Source organism: Zalophus californianus, chromosome 12 (assembly GCF_009762305.2).
Source record: "Zalophus californianus isolate mZalCal1 chromosome 12, mZalCal1.pri.v2, whole genome shotgun sequence".
Lineage (NCBI taxonomy): Eukaryota > Metazoa > Chordata > Mammalia > Carnivora > Otariidae > Zalophus > Zalophus californianus.
In genome coordinates this window covers 90181903-90194565 of record NC_045606.1, presented here as the reverse complement: position 1 = coordinate 90194565, position 12663 = coordinate 90181903, and the positions used below count along the sequence as shown (strand labels likewise).

The 12663-nt window shown below is 43.7% G+C and overlaps 1 protein-coding gene across 9 annotated transcripts in view; it reads left to right on the top strand.

The window, feature by feature from the left end:
- Window positions 1–12663, top strand: part of DGKI (diacylglycerol kinase iota) — a 453056-nt gene that overhangs the window by 419807 nt on the left and 20586 nt on the right. For 7 of the 9 annotated variants that reach the window (XM_035723279.1, XM_027573716.2, XM_027573723.2 and 4 more), the window contains 2 exons: window positions 2869–2906; window positions 6318–6438. The exons of the other annotated variants lie outside the window; for them this stretch is intronic. In XM_035723279.1, coding sequence (XP_035579172.1) covers window positions 2869–2906; window positions 6318–6438 — 159 coding nt within the window. The remainder of the gene's footprint in view (window positions 1–2868; window positions 2907–6317; window positions 6439–12663) is intronic. 9 annotated transcript variants of the gene reach the window in all.

The following is a 12663-nucleotide window of genomic DNA, read 5'->3' as shown; positions in this document are numbered from 1 at the left end:
AGTTCTCCATTCCCTTACTCTCCTGCCTAACTACATAAGTTTCTATGATTTAATTGTCCAAAAAACTTACTATCCATCTACTCAATTACCTTTACGTCCCATTAGCAATTTGACTTCCCTTCTTTGCATTTGGGATCATGATTTCCCCAGTTGGAAAGAGTTTTGGAAAAGGCAGGAAGGTAAGCTTGGAGCTCAAGAAATAATAAAGAATAATACTGTAATCATAACAACTCATTATTTGTTTTTGAAGCTTGATCTTTCAGAAGGTTATTATCTGGAGTTGAATACTAATAGATTCAAGCTCTCTTTATGCAGAGGAAATCTTAAACAGCAGTGTTCATGGGGAAGGACATTAATCAGGAGAGAGAAGTGAGCCTTGAGCCTAATAATGTTTGCATAATAGCTACCCTTGGGTGTATTGCTTGACTACAGAATATATATCCCCGCTTTCCATCTCCAGTACAATTGGAAATTATTTGTGGTTATGATTCTGTTATATGATCTTCTACCTGTTCATGGGGACTTTAAATCGGGAGGCTGCTGGAAACCAACAAACATAGTAGTACTTGTGAATGAGTCTGAGGTAGACATTTAAAGAGGCTATAATATTGGGCAATCCGGAGAAAATGAGCAGAGAGCAGGTCATAATTCTCTTTCCAGGAGTGGGGAGGGTGGGATCAAACTGGCATGGTTGACATTTATATGCTTCTCTGGTGTATTTTTACCTCTGCAATGGTTCCTCACCACCTGCAGGATAAACTCCAAGTGCCTTATCTTGACAGAAGAGGTGCTCACTAGCGGGGCGGGGGGGTCCCTCCGACTCCGCAGCACCTTATCTGCAGCCACTTCCCCCCCCAGGGAGGATGATATACAGCTCTTCGAAGGTTCCCTTAGACATCACAACTTAACTTCCATGTCTTTGTTCAGATCCTACCTTCTTCTTGCAAGGATTTTCCAAATCCTCTTTGCTAGTTAATTCCCCTTACCACGGAAGAGTTGGCTTGAACTTCGCCTCCTCCAAGAAATCTTTGAACTCCACAGCTAACCAATAAGTTTTCCCCCAACTTCTGATATTTTTTCTTTCTTTTCGTTCTTCCTCCCTTCTTTTCCTTTCCTTTCTTTTTCTTTTCTCCCTTCTCTTCTTGCTGCTCCTCAAATAGACTTTGTCCTGGGGAATTCCTTTATTGTCTTGATTTGCTGCTTATATACACCAAATTTTATTGCAGAAGTGCTTTAAATTAATGAACTCATTTTTCTTCTTTTCTCTCTCTTTTCTCTATTTCTCTTTTTTCTTTTCATTTCTGGGAAGTGTTTCAATATAATCTTGAAAAAGTAAGCACTCTGTTGTTTCGAACTTATAAAGTTTTCATTTGTCGGTTTTGTTCTTATGATAGAGAGATGAGCAAGACAGCTGTTTATTTTACAAATAAGAAAACTGGTTCAGAAACATTGACTTGTTAAGCTTACATGTCTGCTAAGTTAGAGATTAGAATTAGACTCTAAGTCCAGTGCCTTTTTAAAAAAATATTATTTATTTATTTGGAGAGAGAGAGAGTACACATGCGTGTGCAAGTGAGCGGCCCAGTTGTCACCATAATGCGGGTCCCTGTGTCCAGTCCAGGCCTCTGTCCAGTAGAGCTCCACTAGCTCTGTAAGGCCTGGAGAAAAGGGAAGGAAATAGTCTTTATAGGTTATCAAGTTTATAGTATTGTGAAAAGGCACTGCATTGGGGTGCCTGGGTTGCTCAGTCGGTTAAGCGTCCAGCTCTTGATTTTGGCTCAGGTCATGATCTCAGGGTGGTGAGACTGAGCCCCAAGTCAGGCTCTGAGCTCAGCGGGGAGTCTGCTTTAGAGTCTCTCTCCCCCTACCCCTCCCACTCATGCCCTCTCTTTCTCTAAAATAAACAAATAAATCATAAAAAAGATAAAAATAAAATGATACCTTAAGAAATAAGATTCAAGTTACTTCTAAAATTTTGTGCTATTCAAGCCGTACAATAATCTATTTCTTCGGTAGTCCTAGAACCTGGGTATTTGTTTTTCTAAAGGACCATTTCCAACCTAATGCACATGTTCCGTTCAGGAACCAACACTGTCATTAGATGCTCGCACATCCTGCCCTCTCTGAGAGTCCCCTCCTTTACCTCCCAAGTGACTTGTATGTGCGCTTCGATTTTTGCCCCTGGAGCTACATGTTTTTACAATTAGTTTAGGTTTCCTAAGTCTTTGAGTTCTTTCCGTAAGAGTCGCCAGTGGATTAGATGCTGACCGCGTGGTTATTTTCTTCAGAACATAAAAAAGCATACATGTTCTTTCCTCACTACCTCCAGTCCTCTTCATTTCCATAATGGTAGGTGTTTGTCTCTCACTACAGAGCAAAATTATTAGTGATTTTTGGAACCCCAAGAGGACAAAGTGGAAGGAACTGGAAAGAAGGGAGCAGAAGCGATCACGGTTAGGCACCCAGTCCACCTCACAGATGAGTTGAGAACATCCATACGATTTCATCGACCATTTTAGTCATTCTGTAAGATTTAGACTTGCTGGTTGACAGATGTGGAAACCGGGCTCAGAGGGTTTCCATGATTCACCCACAACTTGTGTCAGAGCTAAGATTTGAATCTAATCTCTGTGGCTCCAAGTTTCATGAGGGGGTGTCCAGGTAGGATAGAATGGGTGCCCGGGTAGCGAAGGGATGAAGAGAAGGCTTTATTTAGCCTGTTGCAAGATGCAACCTTTGGCATGCTTCTCCTTCCCTGATTCCTGCCCCAAATGTAGACTATTTCTACAAAATATGGATCCAGCCCTTGGGGATTTTTTAATGAGAGGGTCTTCTACTAATGGGACATCTCTCTTTTGTCTCCCACAGCAATTTTGCAGGCAGTAATAGCTGGTGATCTTATGAAGGTAAGATATCTTCCTACCCAAACTTTTGGTGATTCTTTAAGAACTTTAACATCATTTCTCACCAAATATTCATGATCTCTCGTATGTCATGTATCATCCCCCTGCCTGTGCTAAATGACTTGGAAGGGGAAGGATGCTCTTTTGACGACTGGGCAGGGAGGGCCAGAGGAGTCTTCACGGCATCTCCACGTTTCCCAGCAGTGGAGAATGTATGCAGGGGTACCATGCTGGTTGTCTCTACTCATTAACATGGGCTGCACGTTCCCTGGATGCAGTGCTCACAGTGTCGGGAATTCCTGCTCTCTAGAAGCTGATATTTGCAGTTTAAAGGTTTCTTTTTAGACAGGTCTTGAAATGAGTGCATCTGTAAGTATTATCTGGACAACACCCAGAAATACATTCTCCAGGCCAGAGCCTACAGCTTCCAACATGATTACAGTTTCGTACTCTGGGGATCACAGTTAAACCAAAAGAACATGCTCCGTCTCATCTCCCTCGAACACTTTAATTCAAGCTTATGTTTTCTTAGTTCAGAGAGAAGGAAGTGGTCACTGCTGCTTCTAGAGGGAGTGCACATTCTGGAGTCAGACTGCCTGGGTTCAGATCTTGGCTCTGCCATTCACTGTATGTGTGACTTTGTATAATTATCTGATTCTCTCTGTGCCTCAGTTTCTTCATCTGTAAACTTGAATAATGTTGCCTCTCTCCTTTGTTGTGAGGATCAACCGTAACAGTACATGTAAACCTCTTAAGACTGTTTTTATTCCATAGAAGGGACTCTAAAATGCTAGCTAGTAGTGTTAGTCCATGTTTTTTTAATAAACATAGTGGAGATGCAAATATTTGTTATATAGTATAGTCCATGAGTATTCTAAAAGCTATATTTGGTCTCATGTCATTTTCAGGCATTGGGACTCGTGACTGCCTGTATATCCCTGTATAACCCACATTGGCATCGATCTGCTCTATAATATCAGCAGCTGTGTAGGGACAGAGGCTCTGCCTTACTCACCAGCCTTTGGAGTATGGTGCCATTGCAGATCGAGAAACCAAAAGCCTTAAAAGAGAGCTGAGAAGCACTGACCTTGCATGCAACTTTTTTTGAAGCCCGTCTGTTGAATCAACTGAGAAACCTCTGTGCTACAATGTTATCAGGTTACTCATAGGAAAGAAATGGTGAGAAGCTTGCAAGCTTCTTGATAAACTGCCATCTTTAGACACCTAATTCTGGAAATGGTGCCTGTGGCACAGTCTACATTGAAGAATTGTCACCCACAAGACAAAAGTACTCTCCAAGCAGTGTACCTGGGAGTTTGATGCTATTGCCAAGCAGTGGATTGAACCAATATTATCCCAGATTCCCTGCAAGGCCTTATCTTAGATGCTTTGGGCAGTAAGGCGTGATTCGTGCCCTTGCAGAGCTTCTAAGCCAAAAAAATGTGCAAACTACTGTACGTTTGACATCTTTTTATCTCATTTTGCATATGCTTTTAGTCTAGGCAGCATATTTTTTGGGTCCCTGGTGTATACAACCCCACTTTTTTTGTACTTAATAGAGAATTATTTGAAATATGGGAAATTGCCATATTCAGTAGGTTGTCTTATTACGTTCTCTGTTACAATCATTTCCTAAGTGCCTAAGAAATTACTTAACCTTATTTATGGAAAGATGAAATACAGTGACTTAGTTTTTCTTTCTCATTCTTTTTCTCTTTCCTTCCCAAGTTTTTCTTCCCCTTTTCTTTCTTCCTTTCCACCTTCTTCTGTTTGTCTATTCCATACCATGCAGAAAGCAGAAAAAATATTAGATATTAAACTGTGTGTGTGTCTGTAAGAGAGAGAGCACACAGCAGACAGCAGAGAACCGAAGACCCCAGGAGCCATCCAGTGTGAAGGCTGTTGGGAGCGTCTGCTGTGCACCTGAGTTGCATGAGATACCCACGGACTAACTTCATGTCCGCAGTGTCCCAAAAACCCCACAGAAAGGCAGCATCCAGGCAGCTGATGGATTGGGTCTGTGCTTCTCCATTGAGCCCAAATCCCTTATGGATCTGCCTATGAAGAGAGGGAGTGTCAGTGTAAGACTAAGGTTGAACAGTACTGGATAGGCTTAGATTCTTTCTGGAAAACTATTAGCTACCTCTTGCTGTCCTATAGCCTTGTAGTTTAAGGAAAAAGTCCCCATATGTTCTTTACTTCCATTCAACTAGTCCTTTTTGGCCTATTTTCTAGGAAGCCTTCCCTGACTCTTTTTTCACCCTGTGAGAACCTCCTTATGTTCCTCTCCATTCCTGTATGTGTCTTTGTGATGTCTGTCTTCCCCATGGATGGCGAGGTCTTGAAGCCAATGACCAAGTCCTGTTATATCTTTGTTTCCCTGGCATCTGCCACATGGCGGTTCCATGGCTGGATATGAGTTTACTTTCTGTGACCTTATGAGAGGCTTACTTTTTTTTTTTTCTTTTTTTTTTTTAGTGTGCCCTCTAACTTCTTGGTGATAGATCCATTCCTTTTGCTTGGTACCTGCCGGGTTATTGTATTCTTATTTGTCCTGAAACTACCTTTTAGAAGTTCCAGAAAGACTCTTTTTGTTCTCCTATACTGCAGTTTGGAGAACAGGGACCATTTACACTTTCTGTAATGTTCAGTATTTCATGAAATCAGACCGCATCCTCATTTTGCCACGTGATTCTTGGGCTGCAAAATCTGTTGGTCATTTTCCAGTCTGTTCTCACAATATAGGTATTTTAGGTTTCCCCTGCCACATTCTCTGAATCCCTTGGGTTCTCGTCCTGTGGATCATCTCTAGCCTCACTGGGTATGGATTGGATGATTAACAGAAGGCGTGCTGGCTGGGTTGCAGATCTGGAAGAAGAAAGAGGCTGTACACACGTGTACCACCATCTCCCACGGGAAAATGGGAAGGAGCTTCTGTATTTGGTAGCTAGGTTCATTAGAGGTTGGAGAGAAACCATAGGCTCGGAAAGGAGCTTAGCTACCAGACACCAAGCTCTTCCTGTCTCCGGCCTTAATTACTCTTTCACTCCAGAGAAAGCCGAGCCAACATAGGAAAGTGTTTCTTCTCTTTGCTGCCCTTCACTCTCTTAGGACAGCGACCAGTGCCCAGAAAAGAAAAAGACATCAAACAGAAAAGAAATAACTCACTCAGCACGTTTCAGCTTCCACATTTTAGTGCCCACAGACCCTCTCCAGAGGGAGGGGAGACACTGGCCAGCTATCCGAGTGCTAACACAGTGCAGGAACGTTGCTTCATCTCTTTGACTTCTCAGCGTCCTCTGAGGCTAGAAACATTTGTGGTTTGCTACATCACTCTTATTTTATCACCGGTTAGCTGTACTTTCCCTTGTTCCGGACTCTGCCTGAGCTGCTTTTCCTGTGTCTCTTTCTCAGCTAATGGAAAGCTATAAAAATGGAGGCAGTCTGCTAATTCAGGGGCCGGACCACTGCTCCCTTCTCCACCACGCAGCCAAAACCGGCCACGGGGAGATCGTGAAGTATATCCTGGACCACGGTAAGTAGGCGCAGCGAACCAAGGGGCACTTATCCGCAAAGCAACTGAACCGTCTAAGCGGGCTCTCAACCCGGCTGTCTTCAGAACAGTAGAAATGCTCCCCACCTTTGAGCTGACACCCCCTGCTGATGTGAGGCAGACGGAACCACAGACTGCTGACCCATGTGGGTCGCTGTGACTGAACGGCTCCTAGAAATAATTCTCATATCCAGGTCTTCTCAGGATATTGGTGAGCTGATTGATTGAAAAATAAAAGACAAAAACAAATGCGTCCTGACATAATATGCTGGATTGTTTTGGGAAGCGCTTTAAGTTGCCTGGTTGGGACCAGGTACCAAATCCATGTTCGTAGCTGATCATTCTGAGGATTACATGAGCACGGTTTTTTCCAGTTTTTTGGCTTGTCTCTCTCTCTCTCTCTCTTTTTTTTCTGCTTGGATCTCATTCATCTTTTCAACTTAAGCCATGCTTCATTCTCTTTGAAAACATCTGGGACTCCCATATCTTCCGTGGTTAGACAGTTGCTGGAACTAGCATGTACCTTAGCATATTTCTCTCATGGTCCTTTAGAGGCATAAACACACGGATAGATCCCATATCTTGACCAGTACTTTCAGCTTCCCATGTTCATAGTGTTTCTAGGAATTAAGAACGGGAGTAAAGGGAAAAACCTGCCTGGCTTGGCTATCTTTGAGGGGGAAAGGATTGGAGCAGCCTCTAGGTCTGCTAGATGTAGGTACACAGAGATCCTGGAGGATTTTCTCTGCGCCCTAGCAGTGAAGCTGTGGCATCCAGCTCCAGGCTGAAAAGAGTAAGTGTATTTGTAGACGTGCACAGTCCTTTTTGCTCCTCTTTTTTTTTTTCTTTTTTTTTGAGGGAGAGAGAGAGAGCATGCGTGTATGAACAAAGGAGGAAGAGAGCGAGGGAAAGAGAGACTCTTAAGTAGGCTCTATGCTCAGCACACAGCCCAACATGGAGCTCCATCTCACAACCCTGAGATCATGACCTGAGCCAAAATTAAGTCAGACGCTTAACCGACTGAGTCACCCAGGCGCCCCACTCCTCTTTTTATTCACTTCAACATGTCTTTCAGTCAGCACATATTTGTGGAGTGCTTAACAGGAGCTACCTGTTATAGACCGGTGTGTACACACACACACACACACACACACACACACACACACACACACACAAAATACAGTTACTATTTTCAGGCAATTGAGGCTAAAAAACATATAATCGTATGCAGAATTAAATTGAAAATGGTTCTATATGGATGTTTTAACTCCTATTGTAAAGCCACAGGTAGATAACATAGCTACCATTTGTCACACACTTACTATATTTTCAGATGCTTATACTAAACATCCTATCATTTAATCTTTACAAGGACCTTGCAAGGTAGGTATTAGACTATCAGGTACATTTGACTCATCTTGTTTTGTCTTCAGTTCCTTCTCACCGTGATGAGTTTGCTTGAACCCTTGGCCTGACTTATGGTGGAGAGAACAGTTTAGGAAAAGGAAAGCATGTGAAAGCAGGATGGAGATCATTAGACCATCTCTTTCCCCCTTGTAGGCTGGGCTGGACAGTCCCAAGCCTGTCTGTGCTGGAAGGCTCAGGTGGTGAGCTGTATTCCCTGGTGCTTTCACCTGCTGTTCACCTACCCACTCGACCCACTGCAATGAAAGAATTTGGGTGGGGGGAGCAAGACTTACAAAGCAATGATCGCATAAGTTCTGCTTGCCTCCTTTGTGAAAAACAAAAACAAAACAAAACAAAAAAACCATAGGTGTTTTTTCTTTCCCATAGTGACTTCTCCAAAGGCTGGTGAGAGGCAAAACCAAATGTTAGAATCCAGCCCCCACAGACTATGAATAAAGCCACAGAGCTTCTATGATTATCTTTCTCTTAATCAAAAAGATCTCAGGATTTCTACCACCCAGAATGCAGATGAGCTTTAGATATACATACTGTCAGTTTAGTTGTTTTTAGCTGGGTTAAAGTACTCCTGGTTGCTGTCTTCTTGACCATTCTCAATCCTTTCTTCCTAGTTTGTCCTTCACCCCATGAGATTGAATGTTTGCTCGCATACCTTAACCTATTCAATACCCACAGACCCTCTCCCGAGTTAGGTCAGACACTGGCCATCTATTTGAGTGCTAACACCATTCAGGAACTCTCTCTCTCTCTCTCTCGCTCTCTCTCTCTCTGTCTACCTCTCCCGAAGAGCTAGTGCCCCCCCCCACACACACACACAGTTCTGGAAACCTCCCTGTATTAGTCCCCTGTTGGTGTCTCCCTCGGTCTCACTCACCAGGCTGCAGGGAGCTGCAGTTGTGATTGAGTCTGTCTTGAATATGGACTCCCCCACACATTTGGGGCTCTCAGCTGAGATGGCCGGAATGCCCGGGACACCTGAGCCTCTCTCTCTACCTGTTCTTTTATCCCAGGCTTCTTCACAGCATGGTAGTCCTATGGTTCCAGATGGGTGAGGATAGATGCTTCCAGATGTCCTGAGGCCAGGCTGGAAAGTTCTGCATTATCTCTGCAGCATTCTGTTAGCTAAAATAGGTCACAGAGTTGGCCCTGACTCAAAGGAGGGCAAAATGGCCCCCACCGCCCCATGAAAGGAGCTGCAAATAATCTGTGGCTAGATTTAACCTACCATCCTCCCTTACCCTCTGTCTTCTTCAGTTGAAAATCATGAACTTACCTTCTCAGTATCCTGAACTGCCATCCCACCTAGAATCCCCTGGACCTCAGCTTTTATATTTTTCTTTGGTTCTGGGTCCTTTGGTTCTGATTAGCGACAATAATTCTTTAAATTTGCAAGTTCTTCAACAACAGCAATTTCCCCCCTTTTTAAGCCTAACTATGACCTGTGCAATGTTTGGGACATAATTATACTGAAAACAAACCAAAATCCCTGTCCTCAGTTGCATGCCCCCAGGGGCATGAGTGATGAGGCGTGAGATGATATTAGTCTAAAATCACAGATGTTCACTTCCCCCACTCCTTTTTCCACTGCCTTAAATAATAGGGCCTCTAAAAGGTTGCAAGTTCTAACCCCACCTGTGGATTGATGCACACGTACTTTGCCTGGCATGAAATCAAGCTGGTATGTTAGTCTTAGTGCTATAACCAAAGCCTGACATTCCGATACTAAAATCATCTCTGTTCCATCCCCAGCATCTCTTGCAAAGGGTGAATCACACCACACAGCTCTCTCTCTATCAAAACTGAAGGACATGAAGCAATCTGTTAATTTGGGGGGAGGGGGTGTTTATTTTTCCAGTTTTTTGGGGGGCTAGATTTAATAAATTAGTTGGTTTAATATTTATGATAATGAGAAAAACAACTGGCGATTCCTGCACTCACCTTTACTTCCCTCACAGGCAAGCAGTTCCCATGGTCACGGTCAAGGTCAAGGTCACGGGAGGCATCTGATTCCCTCCCTGCCTCACCAGGACCTCACTGGCCAGTACAAACCTGAAAGAGAGACTAGAGATATGAAGCACACTCCATCTTTCTGTATGAAAATAAAATCTTATTATGCTCTCCAGTCCAAGAATCACTGCAGTTTTGAGGGATGGCAGTTTTTAGCCTTTCAGTTCTCTAGTCAAATCATGAGAACTAACTTGCAGTTGATTTTTTATTGAAACTAGCATTTATCAACCTGATAGGCACTGTTGATTTCAGCCTTAACATTGATCTCATTATTTCTACTTACTCAGGAATATGCATGCAAATCTTTTGACATAGCCCTCCTAAGTCAGCAGGTTCCCCAAGAGCTAAGCACTTCAAGCTCCCCTGTTTTCATTGTTGCTGTTTAACATTATAGTCGCTGATAACAATTTATATTAGCCTGTGCATGTTGAGATTGTAAACTATTTTTTTTTTGCAGAAAAATTTGTCTCTTTTAAATAACAGAAACCCCTGTAAATTACAGTTTTCTTGATGGCAGGGACAAGTTCACGGGAAACACAACACTTTTTCTGCTCTGTAACAATCCTCTTAACGTGACCCCTGGTCAGCGAAATAATCTCTCCAATTTTATGTCATGGCAGCTCTAGAATCCCCTTGGTCTGACAGGGAAAATAGCCTTTTCCAAGAGGCCTCCATGAGGCTGGGATTCAGGATGAATCCCAGCCCGTGGCAATGTATTTATAAACCAGCATCAGATTTGTGGTAGACAAGTCTGATCAATTTGAACTCATGTAAATGGGAAAAGAGTACAATTTTACACGGTGCCAAAGATGGAGAGGGACATTCCTCCCGATCTCGAATGCTGCAAATCTTTCGAAGTTTTAGTTTTGGTTTTGGTTTTGTTTTTTGTTTGTTTTTTTTTTTTGTATTTGGTTTAAGTCTTTCCTGTGGCTTCATATGATATAAATCGTAAAATCTGTTCAAATCCCCGACTATAAAGATGGCTTCCTGACAAGGGTTCTGAGAAATCTGTGGGCCCTTTTCAAGATGCCTGAGAGTGTAGGGGCTTGTTTGCGCCCTGCATTCTTGCTCAGGCAGGAGCCCCTATCCCTCTGCTTTGCCCCCCTCTTCACTGGTTATTTATGGTGAGCAGTGGGGTCCACAGTCAGGAGGGCGCCCCCTGAACAGGAGTCGTGAGAGATTAGTTGTCTTCCTAGACACCACACTAAGCAATATATTTCTCATCTAAGTGCTCTTTATAACTAGGCTGTGGGGCGAGGGGCACGAGTGTGTGGTAGACTCCGACAAGCCGCAGGCAGTTTGAATTTTTCTCTGTCCTGCATCTTCTTTGGGACTTTCTCTCCAATGCACAACCTGCTGTTTTCCTTTATGAAAAACTGGAATTTGGGCCTTGGGAGGGTTGCAGAGAGAATGGAGGAGGAAGAGAGCTAAAATTCCATGGGGACAGGGTGGAGAGGGAAAGATGCCGAGGGGTTCCAGCCGGGGTCCCCCAGTGGTTCCTGCTTTTCAGCTCCTTTCAACCATATTTTCTACCCACTCCCTCCTCCCTCCTTGTACCCCTCCAAGAGACTTTTGTGTTGTTTTAGGCTTTTACCACCCCGCACATTTCGCTCCTTTGTTTTTATTCTCCCCACTCCCACCCCTTTGCCCCCCTACCGTGTGTCCTGATAGAAATCTCACTCATGCATTTCCTTTTTGATTTCAATGGCTTATTTTGTCTTCCCTCGTTTTCTGTCTCTAGTCTTTCTTTTCTTTCTTTTTTTTTTACCCCCCCCCTTTTTCAGCCTCTGGTCCCCGAGAGAAACGACCACCACCCCGCTGGGCCAGGATGACGGTGCTGTTAGAGTTCCCAGAGCCAGCTCTCCCCACATCTGTGCGGCTTTTGTCCTGGGGCAGAGGAGGATTTGGAATGGTCTGCTGGCAGCGTCTGGGAGACTAATGGGAAATGAGGTCCGGGGAGAGAGAGGCCATGGAGAGGTGGAAGGAATAGCAAAGGGGATTTGGATGCCTTGATGTGGGAAGCAAACTAAAGGGTGCACGTGACAAAAGACACATCATATAGAATACAAGGACAGTATTGACGATGGGGTTGCGCCAGCAAAAGCTGGGGTGTCCAGTGGGAGAGCCAGTGGAATGAGCACCGGGCAGCAAACTCGCTGCCTTTGGAAGGCTTGACTGCCTAACCATGCTGTTCACTTTCTCGTTTTGGGAGCTCTGTGAAGTTTGGCTGCCTCTCGCATTCCCTGGCTTTCGCCCGAATACTGATGTGTGTATCCTCTTAGTACATTTTCCCCCTTATTTTTAGGACCATTTCCCTATGTAGCACAGTCTTTTGAATCCATGTACCTTTATGGATCTTTCTCTGAAAAAAACAGGATGCTGGCCGGGATCCACATTGATTTTTAAAGGTCTTCATTCATTTATTAGAAAAAAATGAATTCTGCCCCCATGAACTTTGGAGAAAAAAATACTATAGTGATAGTCACTGCTAACGTTTATGGTTCTAATTGCTTTGTATGTATTAACATATGTAATTCTTAAAACAATCCCACATGGTGAGCTCTCTTATCTCCATCTGACAGGTGGAGACAGCTGAAGCATAGTGATGTTAGGTTACTTGCCAAGACTTGTATGTAGAATATGGTCTCTGCCCTCCATAGTTCTAAAACCTGGTGAGGGCAATGAAACACGGATAAACAATCACAATGCAGGGTAGATCGATAGAAGTATTATATGCAGGGTTCCAGCGACAACTGGTGCAGAGCTGTGGAGGGG